General features: G+C 40.2%; 1 protein-coding gene across 1 annotated transcript in view; it reads left to right on the top strand.

Annotated features, from left to right (window-relative positions):
- LOC107303108 (probable global transcription activator SNF2L1) overlaps positions 1-21,791 on the top strand; it is a 48,523-nt gene that overhangs the window by 8,656 nt on the left and 18,076 nt on the right. Inside the window, exons 8-23 of the mRNA XM_015832307.1 lie at positions 713-844; positions 2,014-2,082; positions 3,126-3,235; positions 3,842-4,068; positions 5,074-5,195; positions 6,277-6,429; positions 6,838-6,970; positions 8,760-8,908; positions 9,153-9,272; positions 10,672-10,782; positions 10,895-11,008; positions 11,660-11,782; positions 14,691-14,801; positions 14,914-15,027; positions 15,674-15,796; positions 20,165-20,297. Of these exons, the coding sequence (XP_015687793.1) occupies positions 713-844; positions 2,014-2,082; positions 3,126-3,235; positions 3,842-4,068; positions 5,074-5,195; positions 6,277-6,429; positions 6,838-6,970; positions 8,760-8,908; positions 9,153-9,272; positions 10,672-10,782; positions 10,895-11,008; positions 11,660-11,782; positions 14,691-14,801; positions 14,914-15,027; positions 15,674-15,796; positions 20,165-20,297 (2,044 nt within the window). The remainder of the gene's footprint in view (positions 1-712; positions 845-2,013; positions 2,083-3,125; positions 3,236-3,841; positions 4,069-5,073; positions 5,196-6,276; positions 6,430-6,837; positions 6,971-8,759; positions 8,909-9,152; positions 9,273-10,671; positions 10,783-10,894; positions 11,009-11,659; positions 11,783-14,690; positions 14,802-14,913; positions 15,028-15,673; positions 15,797-20,164; positions 20,298-21,791) is intronic.

Below are 21,791 nucleotides of genomic sequence, written 5' to 3'. Positions count from 1 at the left end.
AAAGGAGAAGAATCTTGCTCACTCTTTTGGAGGGAAGGGAAACTGTTTGGTATATTCAACTTTCAGCTTGCTTGGACTGGCTGAGGAATACAATAAGTGAAATGGCAACTAGCGAAGAGTGGAACCAGATGAACAGAACTGAACCTTTACAATTTCAGGACCCTGGAGAGTTCATAGAAGAAACTTCACATGTTGGGTTATTTCTTGTAAAAAAATTGTTTGCCCCAGCACCAGTCTGTGCTCAGTTGTGACCTTCAGACATTTTGAACAGCTGAGTGGCCCTTTTGATCTACCCCTGCTTCCTGTTGACTGTGTACTTAAGGATGCCATGAACGTTCCTGAGACTGGTGCAAAAACTAGCAAAAACTCTGGAAGAGTCATCCTTGACAATGGAAAACTTATCTATTCAGCTTGAATAGGCCCAAGGTGTCTTCTTCTAGTTAGAATGATCTGGAGTTCATTTTAGTTGGATGAACGCTTGAAAGTCTTTCCGGCCCTTTTGATGTGACATTGTTTTGTAAAGTTCTTTGTAGAACACAAAATACATTTTAGAGTAAGATTTCACCCGATGTATTCAATTTGTCTGTAAGAATATTTTAAGAAATTATAATAGACCAGAAGTTTGTTTTCCAAATCTCAGAGTTAGTGTTTATAAAAATGTATCTTTGGAATATATTGGCAATAAAAGCTCTTCATTGTTTTTTTTTCTTAGCTATCGGAGATTGTCCGTGAATTCAAGACGACAAATCGCTTGCTCTTAACAGGAACCCCTTTACAGAATAATCTTCATGAGCTGTGGGCATTGCTCAATTTCCTTTTACCAGATGTCTTTAATTCTGCAGAGGTGAGACTGGGTTTGACATTGAAGTCTTTCAGTTATTTAAATTACACATTTCACAGCAAACTAGGTTTTACCTTCAAATCACTGCATTTGCTTTTACATTTTACTACAATGGCTTATAACAGAGGAGAAAGAAGAAATAAGAATGATGGTGAGAGACAGGTAAATAATCAAGTTCATGGAAGCAGCTCATAACGAGGTTACATAAGAACCTAGAGGAATAATTGCTGTAGGTAGGAATGCTCAGGTCAAGAATCAGTCTGATAAATCTTGGCTAACCTGCAATGTATCCTTGCTATGTTTTTTCTTCTGATATAGCCATGTGTAATTATGTATGCTGTTGGATTGTTGAGGAATTGGGTATGGCTAGTCTAGAGAAAAGAAGGACTAGCGGGTGACATGATAGCAGTATTTCAGTAGTTGGGGGGCTGCCACAAAGAAGAGGGGTCATCCTATTTTCCAAAGCACTAGAGGGCAGGACAAGAAACAAAGAAGGAAACTAAATCAAGGAGAGAAGCAACGTGGAATTAAGGAGAAATGTCCGAACATTGAGAACATTCAAGCAGCCGAACTCCTTGCCTTCAGAAGTTGTGGGTGCTTCATCATTGGAAGTTTTTAAGTAGATACTGGACAACCATTTATCTGAAATGGTGTAGGGTCTCCTGCTTGAGCAGGGGGTTGGACTAGAAGACCTCCAAGGTTCCTTCTAGCTCTATTCTGATTGATATTGGTATTTTGAACTTATTTTCCAGCAGGTGCATCACTGATAAGAGAAAAAATGGCTGGATTACATTTGCCTTGAGAAATAGAAGCAGATATGGTCTTATTTTCAGGTGGAACAACATGTACTACAAAATCAAGGGTTGCCACTGTACAATTGATATACTTGTGTTGAGTTTTCCCTTCCTTAGAGCAAAATATACTTGTGCCCTAACCTTACATTAGTTTAGATTCCTCCCTTTTTCCAATTGCAGTTGGTGACGTACATTTGTGGCACAACTATGATTTCAAAGCAAAGATTATGTTTTACGTAGTATGGGACGGAAGAATTCGACATAGATATATTGATATCTATATATGTTTGTGTCCTATAATTTCTGTTTGAGCTAACCTAAGCACTGAGAAAATTGAAATTACAAACATAAAAGTAAAATACATTTTTACATCTGCAGGACTTTGACTCGTGGTTTGATACTAAAAATTGTCTTGGTGATCAAAAACTTGTCGAAAGACTTCATGCAGTAAGTATGGTAGTATTTCCTGATAGAAGTTTATTGGCCCAACTTCCATGCATCGGAGACTGGGCAGCACATGGTTGAGGCAGTGTGTGACTGTCAGTGAAACTATTATGGTGTTCAAATCTAGGCTTTAAAACTCCTTTTCCAGGGCTCATCTCATTTCTCCTTTGGTGAAGATTTTTTTTTAAAAAAGGACTTACAGTTGATAAAACGTACATGCACTTTTAATTTATTGCTTTTTTATTGATGTGTGAGGTGCCACTCTCCTCCTGTTTTTTATATGTTTGGGAGGATTTTTTAAATTGATAAATATTTACTACTACATCTGACTTGCTTATAGTTTTTTGTAAATACTTGTTTTTAAAACAAATCACATTCTAATCTGTATATATGAGAAGTGTACAAAATACCAATTATCTATTTTGAAGGAATAGATCTCCTTTTTTTAAAAGCGAAGCAACCAATTTCCGCAATTAAAAATGAAAGGAGTTTACACAATTCCTATACTATTAGCAAAACTGGGGATTATGGGCAATGTAGTCTGGTATGTAAGGAAGATGGCAGAACCTTCACTCTAAGCTTGACTTACAGCCAGTTGTTGAACAACCGTTCAGAGTTAACAACAGACTTAAACCTACTTACATCCTGTTCTTGAAGTTATGACTGCTACCCTACACCCTCATGGTCACATGATTGCATTTTGGCAGCTGGCTCACATTTACAACCGGTTGCAACATCCTGCAGTTATTTGACCACAAGTTGTGACATTTTTCCCAGTTTCCAGCAAATATGCCCATTCCAAACAATGGATTCACTTAATGCTCTTTGGCTTTGCTTAATGACTGTAGTGTCTTTCTTTACAACCAATGTAAAAACAGTCGTAAAATTGAGTCCAGTCACATGGCACCTTGACACATGACCACAAATTACAACCAAAATTTCAGCCCTCTTTGCCATATGTTGAGGACTCCTGTTCAGGGAGAAATATCTGAAGAATCTGGGATATCACTAAAATGTTCCCCATGTTTCTATTGTTTTTTTTTCAGGTTTTGAAACCATTTCTGCTAAGGCGCATAAAAGCTGAAGTGGAAAAAAGCTTGCCTCCTAAAAAAGAAGTAAAAATTTATCTGGGACTCAGCAAAATGCAGAGGGAATGGTAATTTTTTTTTAAAAAAAATCTTATAACAGGAGAATGATACACTGATTATGTGACGGAAGCAAGGTGGTCCTTATTAAAACAACTGGCAGTTGAATATATTAATGTACCTGGAAACTCTTTTAAGCCATCCTTAATATTTCTTTTAGGTTTTTCTATGTGTATGATTGGATTGGATAAATTTTAAGTAAGCTATTTTAGCTTAAGCTATAGTTCTTTTTTCCGTTTCCCACTTTAGTCTGGGACAATAATAGAGCATTAATCTACATTACAAGATTTTTCTTGTAACCCCAACTCTACACCAAACCTTTGACATTTGCTAAATACTAAAATTCAAGTTACTATTATCACTAGATTAGTATTCCCCAAAAAGATGTGTTGGCTCTTTTTTCCTCTTTTTTTCCTCTGTAAAGCCGATAGGTTGGGAATTGATTAAAAAAAAAAAGTTTTACTGTTTCTCGATGTTCAGAGAAACAACGCGGGAATTTGACTTGAGAAAGGGGAGAGCCAAAGTTTTAATCTTAATACACCGAGTCTCTTTCATCCTTTATGCATTCAAACAATGTGTTGTTCCTTTATTATTAAATGATGCCATTCACCTTACAGGTATACCAAGATCCTGATGAAAGACATCGATATCTTAAACTCAGCGGGCAAAATGGACAAGATGCGGTTGTTGAACATCCTGATGCAGCTGAGGAAGTGTTGCAATCACCCCTACCTGTTTGACGGGGCTGAACCAGGCCCTCCTTACACCACCGATACTCATCTAGTGAGCAATAGTGGCAAAATGGTTGCCCTGGACAAATTACTATCGAAACTCAAAGAACAGGGTAAGACAGACTTCTCTCCTTCCCTTCCCTCCCAGTTTTGGGCTAGTGGGACCCCTTGTGAGACTTTGTTGTGGCATTCTGTCTCCCCCCCCCCGGACTTTTGTTCTGCACAATTTCCATATCATCGTATTTTTAATTGTCTTATACATTGCCAGTAAATAGTGTTTTGTCTAGTGCAGGGGTAGGCAACCTTGGCTCTTTTATGACTCGTGGACTTCAACTCCCAGAATTCCTGAGTCAGCATGGGGGAACTATGACCCCTTCATGACTTGTGGGCTTCAACTCCCAGAATTCCTGAGCCAGCATGGGGGAACTATGACCCCTTCATGACTCGTGGACTTCAACTCCCAGAATTCCTGAGCCAGCATGGGGGAACTATGACCCCTTCATGACTTGTGGGCTTCAACTCCCAGAATTCCTGAGCCAGCATGGCTCATCTTGGAAACCTCTCCCTTTCCCCTCAGCATGGGTGGCTCAGGAATTCTGGGAATTGAAGTCCATGAGTCATAAAAGAGCCAAGGTTGCCTACCCCTGGACTAGTGGTTAAGATACCAGGCTAGAAAATGGGAGACCCCCGAGTTCAAGTTCCCACCTTAGCCACGAAAGCCAGCTGGGTGACTTTGGGTCAGTCCCTCTTTCTCCGGCCAACTCACCTCAGGGTTGTTGTTGTGGGGAAAAGAAGAGAAGGAAGGTTTGTTGGACATGTTTGCAGCCTTGAGTTATTTGTAAAAATAATAGAGGTGGGATAGAAATGAATGAATGGATAAATTAATGAAAAGAATTGCCCTGTTGGGATGCAGTTGAGTGGCCTGTGAATTTAATACATAAATAAATAATTCCAGATTCAGTTGAGAAGATCCACCAAAGTTAGCCATTGTTCATTGGTCCTAACTGATATCGGTAAATGTTCATTCATTCTCGGTCATACCTATTTAATGTAGATCTTCTCATTATCATTACCGCGAGTGTAGTTAAAGGTGCTTCTCTCCCTCATTTGTCCCTCAGATTCCAGAGTTCTTGTTTTTAGCCAAATGACTCGCTTATTGGATATATTGGAAGACTACTGCATGTGGCGAGGTTATGAATATTGCCGCTTGGATGGGCAAACGCCACACGAGGAGAGAGAGGTGGGAAGAATTTGTATTTTGTTCTGTCCTGAACACAGGCTGTGTAACAACTAACATTTCTTCGCTGTTTTCCCCGAGGGCCAACGTGCTGTGTCAGTGGTCTTATCTTCTGTCAGGCCTTATAAACAGAGATTAATTGGTCATTATGGCATTCTGTCGTATCATTCAACTTTCTGGTTTGAGTTTCAACTACAGGCAGCCCTTAAAACCACGATTGGAACTGGAACTTCCCTCCCTAAGCGATGCGGCCGTTAAGGCAGTTCTACCTGGTTTTATGAACTTTTTTTTGCCATGGTTGTTAACCGAATCACACAGTTGTTAAGTGACTGCAGCTTCTCCTGTTGACTTTACGTGTTGGAAACCCACTGGGAAGGTTGAAAAGGGTGATCACCTGACCCTGGCATGTGGCAATCATTGTAAATACATGATGGTTGCCAAGTGCTTAAATTCCAACCTTCTGCAAGTTGATAAGGGCAGGGAAAGCTCGTAAAACATCTTTTTCAGTACTGTCGTAACTTTGAATGGTAGTTAAATGAATGGCTGCAAGCCGAAGACTACCTGTATCACTTTAAGGGAAAATAAAAGGTGCATTTACAAAGGATGCCGGTGAGAGTCACCTGTGGTGTTTGGCGATCTCTGTAATTCATAGGCTGGGGATCGGGTTGCTTGTAGAACTGCTTGGAGGTGTAAAGGAAAGAGTTTTGATTCACCATGTTTCTATCATGGCCGGGTTTGTCCCTGTAACTATTTTTAAAAAAATCTTTATTGATTAGCCCATTTTGTGGGCCATATCCAGGTGCAGAGTTCCAAACACACATACTAAAATGCAGTAAAAACAGTTTAGAATGGAATTAGTTAAAACGTAATTTAGGATAAAATAGAAATAAAATACAGTTTAAAATGAAATTGGGATACAATACATTTTAAAAAAGAAATTAGAATCAAATATGGCAATTTAAGATGTAACTATTTTAGAAACAAGGCAGAAAAAAAAACAGATTCTTGATCCCTTCCAGGAAACAGTATTTTTAATATAATCTCTCCCCCCCCTCCTCCTCCTCCTCCTTTTTTTTTTTTTTAGGAAGCAATAGACACCTTTAATGCTCCAAACAGTAGGAAGTTCGTTTTTATGTTGAGTACAAGAGCCGGAGGCCTGGGGATTAATTTAGCGACAGCTGATGTTGTGATCCTCTATGATTCAGACTGGAACCCACAAGTCGATCTACAAGCGATGGTAAGGTACATTTCTGGCCGGTTGCACTCCTTCAGATAAACTAATTAAAAAAAACATGTTATGTAAATATTGCATTTGAAGGGTTAATTTTGTTGTTGTTAGTTGCGAAGTCGTGTCCGACCCATCGTGACCCCATGGACAATGTTCCTCCAGGCCTTCCTGTCCTCTACCATCTTCTGGAGTCCATTTAAGCTCACGCCTCCTGCTTCAATGACTCCATCCAGCCACCTCATTCTCTGTCGTCCCCTTCTTCTCTTGCCCTCCATCTTTCCCAGCATTAGGCTCTTCTCCAGTGAGTCCTTCCTTCTCATAAGGGTTAATTAAGCTAGACTAAATGATGATACGTTCGCCTTTGTCTTGGCCTTCAACATCTTTTCACTTGCACCTTTATTAATTTACCGTGATTAGGATCGTGCCCATCGGATCGGCCAGAAAAAGCCTGTGCGGGTATTTCGACTTATCACTGACAACACTGTTGAAGAGAGGATAGTAGAAAGAGCCGAGATAAAACTGAGGCTGGACTCCATTGTTATTCAACAAGGTACTGTTTAATATGTTTATGGTATCCAGAGATAAAATCAAGGGAAGCCAGGATCTGGCCAATAGCGTTCGGTAGTGAAGCTGGAAAAAAAGCTGTTTCATTCCTTGTAATTTTGGTCACCATGATGTAAAAAAAGATGCTGAGACTCTAGAAAGAGTGCAGAGAAGAGCAACAAAGATGATCAGGGGAAAGGAGGCTAAAACATACGAGGAACGGTTGCTGGAATTGGGTATGTCTGATTTAATGAAGAGAAGGACTAGGGGGGACATGATAGCAGTGTTCCAATATCTCAGGGGCTGCCCCAAAGAAGAGGGAGTCAAGTTATTCTCCAAAGCACCTGAAGGCAGGACAAGAAGCAACGGGTGGAAACTAATCAAGGAGAGAAGCAACCTAGAACTAAGGAGAAACTTCCTGACAGTTAGAACAATTTACCAGTGGAACAACCTGCCTCCAGAAGCGGTGAATGCTCCAACACTGGAAGTTTTTAAGAAGAGACTGGACAGCCATTTGTCCGAAATGGTATAGGGTTTCCTGCCTGAGCAGGGGGTTGGACTAGATGACCTCCAAGGTACCTTCCTACTACTACTACTACTACTACTACTACTACTACTACTACTACTACTTCTTCTTCTTCTTCTTCTTCTTCTTCTTCTTCTTCTTATTATTATTATTATTATTATTATTATTATTATTATTATTATTATTATTATTATTATTATTATTATTATTATTATTATTATTATTATTATTATTATTAGGAATTGGAACAGACAAAGATGGAGGATGTAAGCCAGGGGTGTTTTCCCAACTGTGGCAACTTTCAAGACTTGTGGACTTCAACTCCCAGCATGGCTGGCTAGGGAATTCTGGGAGTTGAAGTCCACAAGTCTTAAAAGTTGGGAAGTTGGGAAAACACCCCTGATGTAAGCAGTTAGAGCTAGCCCTCGACTGACAACAGTTCACCACAATTGAGCCCAAAATTTCTATTGTTAAGTGAGACAGTTGTTAAGTGAGCTTTGCCCCATTTTACGACCTTTCTTGCCACAATTATTAAGTGAATCCCTGCAGTTGTTAAATTAGTAACAGGGTTGTTAAGCGAATCCGGCTTCCCCCTTGACTTTGCGTGTCAGAAGGTCGCAAAAGGGCACACTGCAACCGTCATAAGTACATGCCAGTTGCCAAGCATCTAAATTTTGATCACATGACCTTGGGGATGCTACAACGGTCATAAGTGTGAAAAACAGTCATAGGTCACTTGTTTCAGTGCTATTGTAACTTCAAATGGTCACTAAATGAATAGTTGTAAGTTGAGGATTACCTGTTAAGTGTTTTTCACATCTGAACAAAAATGTTGCACATTTCTGATGCCTTCTGGCAAAGGAATTTCTACCTTATTTGTTTAAAGTTCTACCTAAATTATATGAATACAGTTTTATTATGTGAATGGTTCAGTGTCTGACTCTGTTTTCTATTTTGGATGTGACTTCAGTGCCAAATAAGTGCTTTGCTTGCTACTTGTTGCTGATCAGTTAAAATTTAATGGTCCTGTTAAAGTTGGGTAATATCATTTGTGCTCACCTTAAATTGCACAGGGCATAGTCAATCCCTTCCATAAATCGTTACTTCAGATTTGGCAATAAGATGAAGTATTTAAATTTGTTGTTATACTTCCACTTTTTTAACCGTGATTTTATTAAATAGCCTGCTTAGAGAAGGATATGACTTTATAATTCTAGTATAGAACTCAGAACGGGTTTGGAGTTAAACTTCTCTGTGTTTTATGTATTAGGAAGGCTTATCGATCAGCAGTCTAACAAACTAGCAAAAGACGAAATGTTGCAAATGATCCGTCATGGAGCAACTCACGTATTCGCTTCCAAAGACAGTGAACTGACTGATGAAGACATTACTACTATTTTAGAAAGAGGTGAAAAAAAGGTGAGATAATGTGGAACATAAATCACTGTGCCTTGTTTATTTATTTTTTCTTCTGCTATCTGTAATAAATATCAGCTCGGAACTAACCAAGAAAAAACAACAACATCTCTTGGGTTAGCTAACTTTTCATACAGACTGATTAAAATCAGCCATAGTATTTATATACATGAAAAAGACATTTCTAAAAATATGTTCTCTTTCTTTCTTTTTTCTTTTTTCTTTTGGTCCTTGTGACTTTCTGTAGACAGCTGAAATGAACGAACGCTTGCAAAAAATGGGCGAAAGCTCTCTGCGGAACTTCACAATGGAGACTGAAATGAGTTTGTACAATTTTGAAGGGGAAGATTATAGAGGGAAGCAAAAGGTATATTTTTAATATATATATATGTGGCATTGCAGTTGCATGAATTGCATTACAGAGAATGACTTTTGATTTCAGTAGGATCATAAACTTCTTAAAATAAGCACTGGATGTTTATAAAGCCTCAGTGAGACCACACTTAGAATACTGCACCCAGCTTTGGTTACAATATTGTAAAAAAGATGTTGAGACTCTGGAAAGAGTGCAGAAAGGAGAACAAAAACAATCAAAAGGGCTGGAGACTAAAACATGAAAAACGGTTGCAGGATTTGGGTTTATCTAGTCTAGTGAAAAGAAGGACTAGGGGTGACATGATAGCACTGGTCCAATATTTGAGGGGCTGCCACAAAGAAGAGGGGTCAACCTATTTTCCAAAGCACCACAAGGCAGGACAAGAAACAATGGATGGAAACTAATCAAACCTAGAACTAAGGAGAAATTTCCTAACAGTGAGAACAATCAACCAGTGAAACGGCTTGCCTTCAGAAGTTGTAGGTGCTTCATCACTGAGGTTTTTTACGAAGAGATTGGATACCCACTTGTCTGGAATGGGTAAAGGGTTTCCTGCTTGAACGGGGTTGGACTAGAAGATCTCCAAGGTCCCTTCCAGCTCTATTATTCTGTTAAATCTTCAGATCAGCCTGCATTGCCAATGGACAGAAACAGAGGAAGATTTAATCCAGTAATATCTAGAACAGGGGTAGGCAACCTTGGCTCTTTTATGACTCGTGGACTTCAACTCCCAGAATTCCTGAGCCAGCCATGCTGGCTCAGGAATTCTGGGAGTTGAGGTCCACGAGTCATAAAAGAGCCAAGGTTGCCTACCCCTGATCTAGAACATTGGCAACTTTTAAGATGTACGGACTTCAATTCCCAGAGTCCCCCAGTCAGCATTAAATCAAACCATTATTATTATTTCTTTAATTACCAAATGTCTGTCCCCCGTTAATTTTGCTGTTAATGCATGCAATAAGCATAGTCCAACCAGTGTAGAATGTAGGATGCCTGAAAGTGGTCCAAAAGTTAATTGTACTTGGGTCCAGGCGATGGATGCATGTGAAAATGTATCCTAGTCAAGTTCATCATGGAATTCTCAAACGAGTCCCATGAAGGCAATTAATTTTTGTTTCTCTGAAGAAAGTTGTCACCCAAGCTCATGCATGTGAAATAATGTATGTGGGCTTTTGTTTCCTAATTTTCTCAAATTCAGTACTGCTGTGGTTTAACATATGGCAAGGAAGTTTTTACTATTCACATTTCAATATTTAAAAAAAGACATCCTTCTATTCAGAAGCGATACAGCACAGCAATTTGTTCAGGTTTTTGTAAAGAAGCACCCGTGTTAGCAAGAACCCGTCAATCTATTCCCTACCGTTTTAATGAGTGTATTTATTTTTTCTAGCTGAGCATGATGGAGTGGATCGAGCCTCCAAAACGAGAACGCAAAGCCAACTATGCTGTGGATGCCTATTTTCGAGAGGCTCTGCGGGTCAGTGAGCCTAAAATCCCAAAGGTGAGCTGTTTAACCTTCCCTGTTACCCAAAGAGCTAATATATTCATTTTCATGAATACGCAAATAAAAACGAGAACACAAGCACTGATACCACACATGTTTCATTTCGAAGGCTCCACGACCACCAAAGCAGCCGAATATTCAAGATTTCCAGTTCTTTCCGCCCCGGTTATTTGAACTTCTTGAAAAAGAAATCCTCTATTATCGGAAGACGATAGGCTATAAGGTAAGAAACTACACCCTTAACATTAAAGAAATAATATCCAAATATTAAATAATTCTCTCCCCCCACCCCACCCCCTCTGGATTTATATATGCATCATTGTTAAAATCAATGTTTTGTAGCACTGGCCTGTTCCAAACAGGATAGAGGTTATTACACAAGTCACTTCTTCAGTGCCTAAGCACTGGACGGTTTGTATTCCTGCTGTGTCTTCTACACACACACACACACACACACACACACACACACACACCTATATTCATGATACCCAGAGGTTTTTGGAAACTTTAAAAAGAGCTCTGGACACATCTTGGCCACTTATGTATTGCTGTTACTGGTACACTTGGGTGGAACAAGTGCCTGCAAGCCATCGAGGGGGCAAGGGAAAGAGATGAGTTATGATAGGTTATGTTCATCTCGCCCGGAGAACTTTCTGAGGCCTGTAAACACAAGTAAAAAAGAATGTTTCTCTACTATTGCCGGAGAAATATTTCTTCCCTTAACAAATCCCCAGCAGATGGGGGGAAAAATGCATCCATCTCGCCTTTTGGCGTTTCGGAGACAGGCCATAAAGGCAGCCGGATAGGCCTCTATCCAGAACCTTTAATAGCGTTGGCTCTCTTAACCATTCATTCATTTCATTGCTGGTTTTAGGTCCCCAGAAACCCTGACCTTCCAAATGCAGCTCAGGTGCAGAAGGAAGAACAGCGGAAGATTGATGAATCGGCTCCTCTTTCTGCCGAAGAGGCCGAAGAGAAAGAAAGGCTGCTCACCCAGGTATCTAGCTTCTGGCTTTATTTTTTGTTAGGAAAAAAAAGAAGAAGAAGAAGAAAAAGCTGTGATTATGAACCCGTCTACTTGCTGTGCAAGACATTACCATAATTGTCCCCTGGAAAACTGCAAATGCTGTCTGATCATATGGATTAATTTGTAATTGCGTTGACTCGAAGCCAGAGTTGGCAGGACTACATGCAGTCCCCCCCCCAAGCACTCCATCCCCCAAAGGGGGAAGGGGACATAAATGCGATATTTATTGCAGATATTTTACATTAAAACTCGCACATCCGCCCCTAAACAAGATAATGTTATTGACCCTAAAATGACAGCCATCCCCTACAGCTGTTGGAACAGGAAAATATAAATAATGGAGGAAGCCCCAGCTGGAAAAAAAAAGCTACCACTAAAGAAGAATATTTGTAGCTCAGGGTTGAAATGAGGGGTCCCTGATGCTCTGGGCTTGGTTGTTTTCTTGCAGACGTTTCATGATCCAAACTAGGTAACATCATCAATACAGGTAGTCCTCAACTTACAGCCCAAAATTTCTGTTGCTGAGAGTGAGACATTTGTTAAGTAAATTTTACCCCATTCTTTGATACAACAGTTGTGGGCCTTTTTCAGGATGACAATGAGGGTGCTTACCACAAGGAGGTAGAGGGTTTGGTGAACCTGTGTAACAAAAACAGGGTTGTTCTAAATGTAGGAAAAACTACATTGTGGATTTCAGAAAGGGCAGGCACAGCCACACACTTCTGTGTATTAATGATTCACCTGAGGAGGAGGAGGTTAGCAGTATTGAGCTTCTGGGTGTGCAGCTAATGAATGGGCTGGCTTGGTCGCTCAACAGTGAGACACTGGTGAAGCGGGCACTGCAGCGCCTGCATTTTCTGCGTCGCCTGAGAAAAGCACATCTTCCTTCCCCTGTCCTGACCACTTTCTACAGAGGGACGATCGGGAGCATCCTGTCATATGGCATTATTGTCTGGTTTGGAAGCATCCCTGCTTCAGACAGGAAGGCAGTGCAGAAAGTGGTGAGGATGGCAGAAAAGATTATTGGCAGTTCACTCCCTTCCATCCAGGACATGGCATATAAGTGATAATAATAATAATAAAGTTGGAAGGGACCTTGGAGGTCATTGAGTCCAACCCCCTGCTCAGGCAGGTATCCCTATACCATTTCAGACAAATGGCTGTCCAGTCTCTTCTTAAAAACTTCCAGTGTTGGAGCATTCACCGCTTCTGGAGGCAGGTTGTTCCACTGGTTAATTGTTCTAACTGTCAGGAAGTTTCTCCTTAGTTCTAGGTTGCTTCTCTCCTTGGTTAGTTTCCATCCGTTGCTTCTCGTCCTGCCTTCAGGCACCTTGGAGAATAGCTTGACTCCCTCTTCTTTGTGGCAGTCCCTGAGATACTGGAACACTGCTATCATGTCCCCCCTCGTCCTTCTCTTTGTTAAACTAGACAAACCCAATTCCAGCAACCGTTCCTCATATGTTTTAGCCTCCAGTCCCCTAATCATCTTTGTTGCTCTTCTCTGTACTCTTTCTAGAGTCTCAGCATCTTTTTTACATCGTGGTGACCACTTTGAGAGCGGGCAACTAAATTTCATTTTTGATGTGTGCCGTTGTGCCCACAGTAAAAAAATGACAATAAAGGTTATCTTATCTTATCTTATCTTATCTTATCTTATCTTATCATCTTATCTTAAAATATCCTATATTAGCAATAGCAATAGCAGTTAGACTTCTATATTAAGGATACGTATACTTGAATCCTCCTTTTGAAAGGTTGACTTAATTGCCTTTTGATCATTTAAATTGCCAGTGTCAGATGAAGTGAATCTTACAACGAAAATACAGTATCAACCAGAAGGTTCCTAATCTCTACAGAGAGAGTAAACATTTTTTTTACAACACTGTTTAATGTTTGAAAACAGGTACATAAAACATCTGAATCTTTTTGCCTTTGTCTGTTTACATTTTACATTTTTCTATCCACATATTTTTGGTCAAGTCAAATCAATATGACTGTCTCGCTCTTTGTTTGAAACTATTATTTTTTTTTACACTGNAAGAATCATGTCTATGAGAAAAAAAAGTAAAATCACGTTCATTGATGTGTTGTGACCTCCAGACATCCGTTAATTCTAAGTCATCTTTCATAGCAAAAAAGGACTTAGGTAATCTGGAAAGGGTTGCATCCTTAGAAGTTGTTTTTTTATCTTTTAACGTATCCAGAACACCATTCCAATCTCCCATAACAATCAAAGAGTTATAGTCCATCGCCACAATTTTCTGATGTAAATGTCTATAAAATTGCTTTTGAACTACAAGTTGCCTACCCCTGATCTAGAACATTGGCAACTTTTAAGATGTACGGACTTCAATTCCCAGAGTCCCCCAGTCAGCATTAAATCAAACCATTATTGTTTTTTCTTTAATTACCAAATGTCTGTCCCCCATTAATTTTGCTGTTAATGCATGCAATAAGCATAGTCCAACCAGTGTAGGATGCCTGAAAGTGGCCCAAAAGTTAATTGTACTTGGGTCCAGGCGATGGATGCATGTGAAAATGTATCCTAGTCAAGTTCATCATGGAATTCTCAAACGAGTCCCATGAAGGCGATTAATTTTTGTTTCTCTGAAGGAAGTTGTCACCCAAGCTCATGCATGTGAAATAATGTATGTGGGCTTTTGTTTCCTAATTTTCTCAAATTCAGTACTGCTGTGGTTTAACATATGGCAAGGAAGTTTTTACTATTCACATTTCAATATTTAAAAAAAGGCATCCTTCTATTCAGAAGCGATACAGCACAGCAATTTGTTCAGGTTTTTGTAAAGAAGCACCCGTGTTAGCAAGAACCCGTCAATCTATTCCCTACCGTTTTAATGAGTGTATTTATTTTTTCTAGCTGAGCATGATGGAGTGGATCGAGCCTCCAAAACGAGAACGCAAAGCCAACTATGCTGTGGATGCCTATTTTCGAGAGGCTCTGCGGGTCAGTGAGCCTAAAATCCCAAAGGTGAGCCGTTTAACCTTCCCTGTTACCCAAAGAGCTAATATATTCATTTTCATGAATACGCAAATAAAAACGAGAACACAAGCACTGATACCACACATGTTTCATTTCGAAGGCTCCACGACCACCAAAGCAGCCGAATATTCAAGATTTCCAGTTCTTTCCGCCCCGGTTATTTGAACTTCTCGAAAAAGAAATCCTCTATTATCGGAAGACGATAGGCTATAAGGTAAGAAACTGCACCCTTATCATTAAAGAAATAATATTGAAATATTAAATAATTCTCTCCCCCCCACCCCACCCCCTCCGGATTTATATATGCATCATTGTTAAAATCAATGTTTTGTAGCACTGGCCTGTTCCAAACAGGATAGAGGTTATTACACAAGTCACTTCTTCAGTGCCTAAGCACTGGACGGTTTGTATTCCTGCTGTGTCTTCTACACACACACACACACACACACACACACACACCTATATTCATGATACCCAGAGGTTTTTGGAAACTTTAAAAAGAGCTCTGGACACATCTTGGCCACTTATGTATTGCTGTTACTGGTACACTTGGGTGGAACAAGTGCCTGCAAGCCATCGAGGGGGCAAGGGAAAGAGATGAGTTATGATAGGTTATGTTCATCTCGCCCGGAGAACTTTCTGAGGCCTGTAAACACAAGTAAAAAAGAATGTTTCTCTACTATTGCCGGAGAAATATTTCTTCCCTTAACAAATCCCCAGCAGATGGGGGGGAAAATGCATCCATCTCGCCTTTTGGCGTTTCGGAGACAGGCCATAAAGGCAGCTGGATAGGCCTCTATCCAGAACCTTTAATAGCGTTGGCTCTCTTAACCATTCATTCATTTCATTGCTGGTTTTAGGTCCCCAGAAACCCTGACCTTCCAAATGCAGCTCAGGTGCAGAAGGAAGAACAGCGGAAGATTGACGAATCGGCTCCTCTTTCTTCCGAAGAGGCCGAAGAGAAAGAAAGGCTGCTCACCCAGGTATCTACTGTAGCTTCTGGCTTTATTTTTTGTTAGGAAAAAAAAAGAAGAAGAAGAAGAAGAAAAAGCTGTGATTATGAACCCGTCTACTTGCTGTGCAAGACATTACCGTAATTGTCCCCTGGAAAACTGCAAATGCTGTCTGATCATATGGATTAATTTGTAATTGCGTTGACTCGAAGCCAGAGTTGGCAGGACTACATGCAGTCCCCCCCCCCAAACACTCCATCCCCCAAAGGGGGAAGGGGACATAAATGCGATATTTAATGCAGATATTTTACATTAAAACTCACACACATCCTCCCCTAAACAAGATAATGTTATTGACCCTAAAATGACAGCCATCCCCTACAGCTGTTGGAGCAGGAAAATATAAATAATGGAGGAAGCCCCAGCTGAAAACAAAAAGCTACCACTAAAGAAGAATATTTGTAGCTCAGGGTTGAAATGAGGGGTCCTTGATGCTCTGGGCTTGGTTGTTTTCTTGCAGACGTTTCATGATCCAAACTAGGTAACATCATCAATACAGGTAGTCCTCAACTTACAGCCCAAAATTTCTGTTGCTGAGAGTGAGACATTTGTTAAGTAAATTTTACCCCATTCTTTGATACAACAGTTGTGGGCCTTTTTCAGGATGACAATGAGGGTGCTTACCACAAGGAGGTAGAGGGTTTGGTGAACCTGTGTAACAAAAACAGGGTTGTTCTAAATGTAGGAAAAACTACATTGTGGATTTCAGAAAGGGCAGGCACAGCCACACACTTCTGTGTATTAATGATTCACCTGAGGAGGAGGTTAGCAGTATTGAGCTTCTGGGTGTGCAGCTAATGAATGGGCTGGCTTGGTTGCTCAACAGTGAGACACTTGTGAAGCGGGCCCAGCAGCGCCTGCATTTTCTGTGTTGCATGAGAAAAGCACATCTTCCTTCCCCTGTCCTGACCACTTTCTACAGAGGGACGATCGGGAGCATCCTGTCATATGGCATTATTGTCTGGTTTGATACAGTATGCCACTGATAATCAGTGTTTGACCAACTGCAGAAATACTGTAAAATGCTATATATCGGGAGCATCCCTGCTTCGGAAGCATCCCTGCTTGGTTTGGAAGCATCCCTGCTTCGGAGAGGAAGGCGGTGCAGAGAGTGGTGAGGATGGCAGAAAAGATTATTGGCAGTTCACTCCCTTCCATCCAGGACATGGCATATAAGTGATAATAATAATAATAAAGTTGGAAGGGACCTTGGAGGTCATTGAGTCCAACCCCCTGCTCAGGCAGGTAACCCTATACCATTTCGGACAAATGGCTGTCCAGTCTCTTCTTAAAAACTTCCAGTGTTGGAGGATTCACTGCTTCTGGAGGCAGGTTGTTCCACTGGTTAATTGTTCTCATGGACAGGAAGTTTCTCCTTAGTTCTAGGTTGCTTCTCTCCTTGATTAGTTTCCATCCGTTGCTTCTTGTCCTGCCTTCAGGCGCTTTGGAGAATAGCTTGACTCCCTCTTCTTTGGGGCAGCCCCTGAGATACTGGAACATTACTATCATGTCCCCCTTCGTCCTTCTCTTTGTTAAACTAGACATACCCAATTCCAGCAACCGTTCCTTATATGTTTTAGCCTCCAGTCCCCTGATCATCTTTGTTGCTCTTCTCTGTACTCTTTCTAGAGTCTCAACATCTTTTTTACATCGTGGTGACCACTTTGAGAGCGGGCAACTAAATTTCATTTTTGATGTGTGCCGTTGTGCCCACAGTAAAAAAATGACAATAAAGGGTATCTTATCTTATCTTATCTTATCTTATCTTATCTTATCTTATCTTATCATCATCATCTTATCTTAAAATATCCTATATTAGCAATAGCAATAGCAGTTAGACTTCTATATTAAGGATACGTATACTTGAATCCTCCTTTTGAAAGGTTGACTTAATTGCCTTTTGATCATTTAAATTGCCAGTGTCAGATGAAGTGAATCTTACAACGAAAATACAGTATCAACCAGATCCAAGGATTAGAGATGTCTCTCTCATTTGTAAAAAAAATGTTGTGACAAATTACAAACTTTTGTCCATGTATTTTGTAGACTTAGAAAAACGGAAACAGACAAATGTAAAATGTAAAAAGATAGGTGTATAAAAACCAGTTCAGTTTAGTTATACTGACAGAGCGAGAAACAAACTTTGATAATAAAAAAAAATGTGACTAACCCCAAAATGGTAGAACATCAGTAAAAACTAAGAAATACACCTTGATGTAAAAGTGAGCATTTCAGCTATTATCTAAAAATATACAGCTGTCTCAGCAGATGGCAGCAGATGGTTGATATTGTCTGGGTTCTGAAGTTCAAATAGAATTGAGTCTGAGTAGTACGTGGTAGAGATTCCTACAGAGAATTCCAGGTTTGTAGGCCGGACCGGGAAAATTTAAAGAAAATTATCCCGCAAGAAGCCCGTGGAAAGCCACTTCTGTATTGCTGCAACAAGACCAACATGGATGTATCCCTAAAGTCTCCCGAAATTGGCTTCAGCTTGGAAAAGACTGTGGATATGCAAAATGTTTTAAATTTCACTTGTAAAACATGCTACTCTCTGCATTTGGCAAGTATTTTAAGACGAAAAAAAGTTGGAGCTTGAAACATTTCCGAATTCTTAGACTGTTTCTGGCTGAAGATGGCTATTTTGTGCTCAGAAGAACATTTCAACCTTGAGACAGGTGATATATGAAAGGCTTTGCACACCCCTGAATTGAGCTTTCTATAGGCGAGTCTTCTATGAGATAGAATCGGGGAGCTTCGTAGAGCTTAATCCCAAATTTATATGCATGGTGTTGAATCTTCCTCCATTCAAAAATAGAATGACATTAGCAAATCCAAATAGATGTAGTCCTTGACAATCGAGCCCCAAATTTCTGTTAAGTGAGACATTTGTTAAGTGAATGTTGCCCCATTTTATGACTTTTCCTTGCCACAGTTGTTAAGTGGACCACTGCAGCTGTTAAGTTAGTAACCCAGTTGTTAAGTGAATCTGGCTTCCCCATTCACTTTGCTTGTCAGAAGGTCGCAAAAGGGGATCACATGACCCCGGGACACGGCGACCGTCATAAATACGAGACAGTTGCCAAGCGTCTGAATTTTGATCACGTGACCACGGGGATGCTGCAACGGCCGCAAGTGTGAAAAACGGTCATAAGTCACTTTTTGGGGGTGCCGTTGTAGCTTTGAAGAGTCACTAGATCAGGGGTGGGCAACTTTGGCTCTTTTATGACTCGTGGACTTCAACTCCCAGAATTCCTGAGCTGGCTCAGGAATTCTGGGAGTTGAAGTCCACGAGTCATAAAAGAGCCAAGGTTGCCTACCCCTGCACTAGATAATCTGTTGTAAGTAAAGAACTACCTGTAGCTAATGGGAGTCATGCTGATGTTAATCCATGCTTCAAAAAGTACCAACTCCTTTCTCGCTGCTTATTTGTTGTTTTAGACAAGGGGTTTGGAAGGATAGTTCCTAAATAGAAGGAAACTTGTATTTAAGAGCAGAGATTCTTCCATCAGAGTAGCGGTTCTTTCTGGGTGAAGGAAATGTTCGTTGTGTAGAATAGCTGGTTTTCAGTAGATTTCAAATAAGTGTCACATATATATATAGCATTTTACAGTATTTCTGCAGTTGGTCAAATACTGATTATCAGTGGCACACCGTATCAAATATTTGACATTTGCCTCTCCGATAAATGAGTCTTTAGAGGTTCCGCATTTAATGGTTTAAAAGTTTAATGATGTTTAAGGAACTATTTTTAGTGCCAAGTTTTTGTTTATATTTCTTCCATACTTAGCAGGAGGGTTTTTTTCTTAAATCTCTTTCCTCCCCCCCCCCCCCAATTTTATCAAAAGTATGCATGGGAACTGGGGATTTTCTACCCTTCCAGGTGTTAATTTCATTCACCATTTGCTTTGTAAGTGTTTGAAACAGAATGTTCCTGCATTTAGTTCCAGAAGATTGCCTGTGACATCTGGACAAATGCCCTCATATTCTTACATATATTTTTTGGGGGGGTTACTTACTTGTAATTGTTCAAGTGTGATACAAGTGAAAGCCCGCTAAGATTCGGACTGAACTTTGTCTCTCTGGAGATTTGCCATTTACAAGCATGAATAGAACAACTTCTCTCCCTTAAGCGTGAGAAGATGTGCTCAAAAATAACTCAGCTTTTTTTTTTTTGACTTGAGTAATAAACCCCGGATAATAGATGTTTGTGGAAATACTGCAAGATCATTAACCCCTGTAATTATTATGTGACATTGTATCGCGGCATTAATGAGCAAATCTAAATGTGTCCTCTTTTAAGATGCAAGATCTGGCAAAAACAACTTCTTCTTTTAACAGGGTTTTACAAACTGGAACAAAAGAGACTTCAACCAGTTTATTAAAGCTAATGAAAAATATGGCCGTGACGACATAGATGATATTGCCCGCGAGGTGGAAGGAAAGTCACCTGAGGAAGTTATTGAGTATTCAGGTTGGTTAATTGTTCCTTGATTAATTAAGAAGGATTATGAACAGTTCATTTTTTTCCTCTCTCTGTTGGGTTACCTTTGTAATTCTACCAAGGGGACCCACCTCACTTTACATCTTAAGAAGACAGAACTCTTGGAATATCTTTTCCAACAGGCAACTTTATTAAGAGAAAATGATTGCAGGCGTGCTAGACAGGATCTGAGAAATTCTCTCCCATCCTTCAATGTTTTAAGCGTTCCCAAGCAGCCCCCCACCCCACAGTTCTTCCGGGCGACGATCCTTGTTCCCCCCTTTTTCCTTACACTTCAGAGAGAGTAGATGAAAGGCGATGGCCATATTGTTATGGTCAGTCCTCTTGGTGAGAATCAACATCCAGTCCTTTTGAAGTTTTAATGAAGGAAGTGAGAGCCATAAAACCCCCCTGCTCATCCCCCTTCCCCTTCGTAGTATGACAGAATCCAGAGAGAGCAGAAATGGGTTTTTCCCAGAGTAGATAACTAGAAATGAAATATAATTGTATTCTGACAGGAATGTGTAATGTGGAAAGAAGGAAATATCCTGGATGGAAAGATTTAAGACCTGCTGCGGGATTATGCTGAGGTTGTTGCACCACACTCCTGCAGCTGTTCCTGTTTCCACACTGGTTGAGTTTTAGGTTATAGAACGTCAAACAGAATTAACAGAGTTGGAAGGGACCTCGGAGATCTTCTAGTCCAGCCCCCTGCTCGAGCAGGAGACCGTCGAGTAGACCATTTCAGACATATCATCATGACATGCTTCATTTGACAGTGCTGTGGCTGGCAAGGCAGAGGGAGAGTGGCTGGATTTATGATTCCTTCCCCCTGAAAGCATTATAAGGCTGATCACTGTTTGGTTGAGTGATGGGTTCACAAGAATCCTAGATGCATTTCCAATGTAAACACAACTCTGCTTTGCAAACTCAGCCATATTTTTCAAGGGCAGCAGCATTCTTTAAAATATTTCCCATCCTTAAAAGCAGAGGGCTCTCGCTTAACAGACTCTTCTCCCTTCCGTACTATATTTCCCATGTTATCATTTAGGGTCCTCCTATATTTCCCATGTTATCATTTAGGGTCCTCTATTTTCATACACATAAGGGCCTTCATGTGTAGAGTTGGGTACTAAAGGCACAGGTTGTTTGCAGAGGAGTGTCAGGCACAGCACATACATATGTTTCAGAAAATAAAGTACAGTTGCTTCTTAAATGGAGAGTAACTGGCTCAAACGCCTTCCCAGTTCCGAAGCTACAAATTCTAGTTTCAAGACTTATGTGTGTACAGGTGAAACTCGAAAAATTAGAATATCGTGCAAAAGTTCATTTATTTCAGTAATGCAACTTAAAAGGTGAACCTAATATATGAGATAGACTCATTACATGCAAACCAAGATAGTTCAAGCCATGATGTGTCATAACTGTGATGATTATGGCTTACAGCTCATGAAAACCCCAAATCTACAATCTCAGAAAATTAGA

Source organism: Protobothrops mucrosquamatus, unplaced genomic scaffold (assembly GCF_001527695.2).
Source record: "Protobothrops mucrosquamatus isolate PMUCROS unplaced genomic scaffold, P.Mucros_1.0 scaffold_25, whole genome shotgun sequence".
In the NCBI taxonomy this organism is placed as follows: domain Eukaryota; kingdom Metazoa; phylum Chordata; class Lepidosauria; order Squamata; family Viperidae; genus Protobothrops; species Protobothrops mucrosquamatus.
The sequence above is the reverse complement of the archived record's forward strand: the minus strand, read 5'-3'. Positions and strand labels throughout refer to the sequence as shown.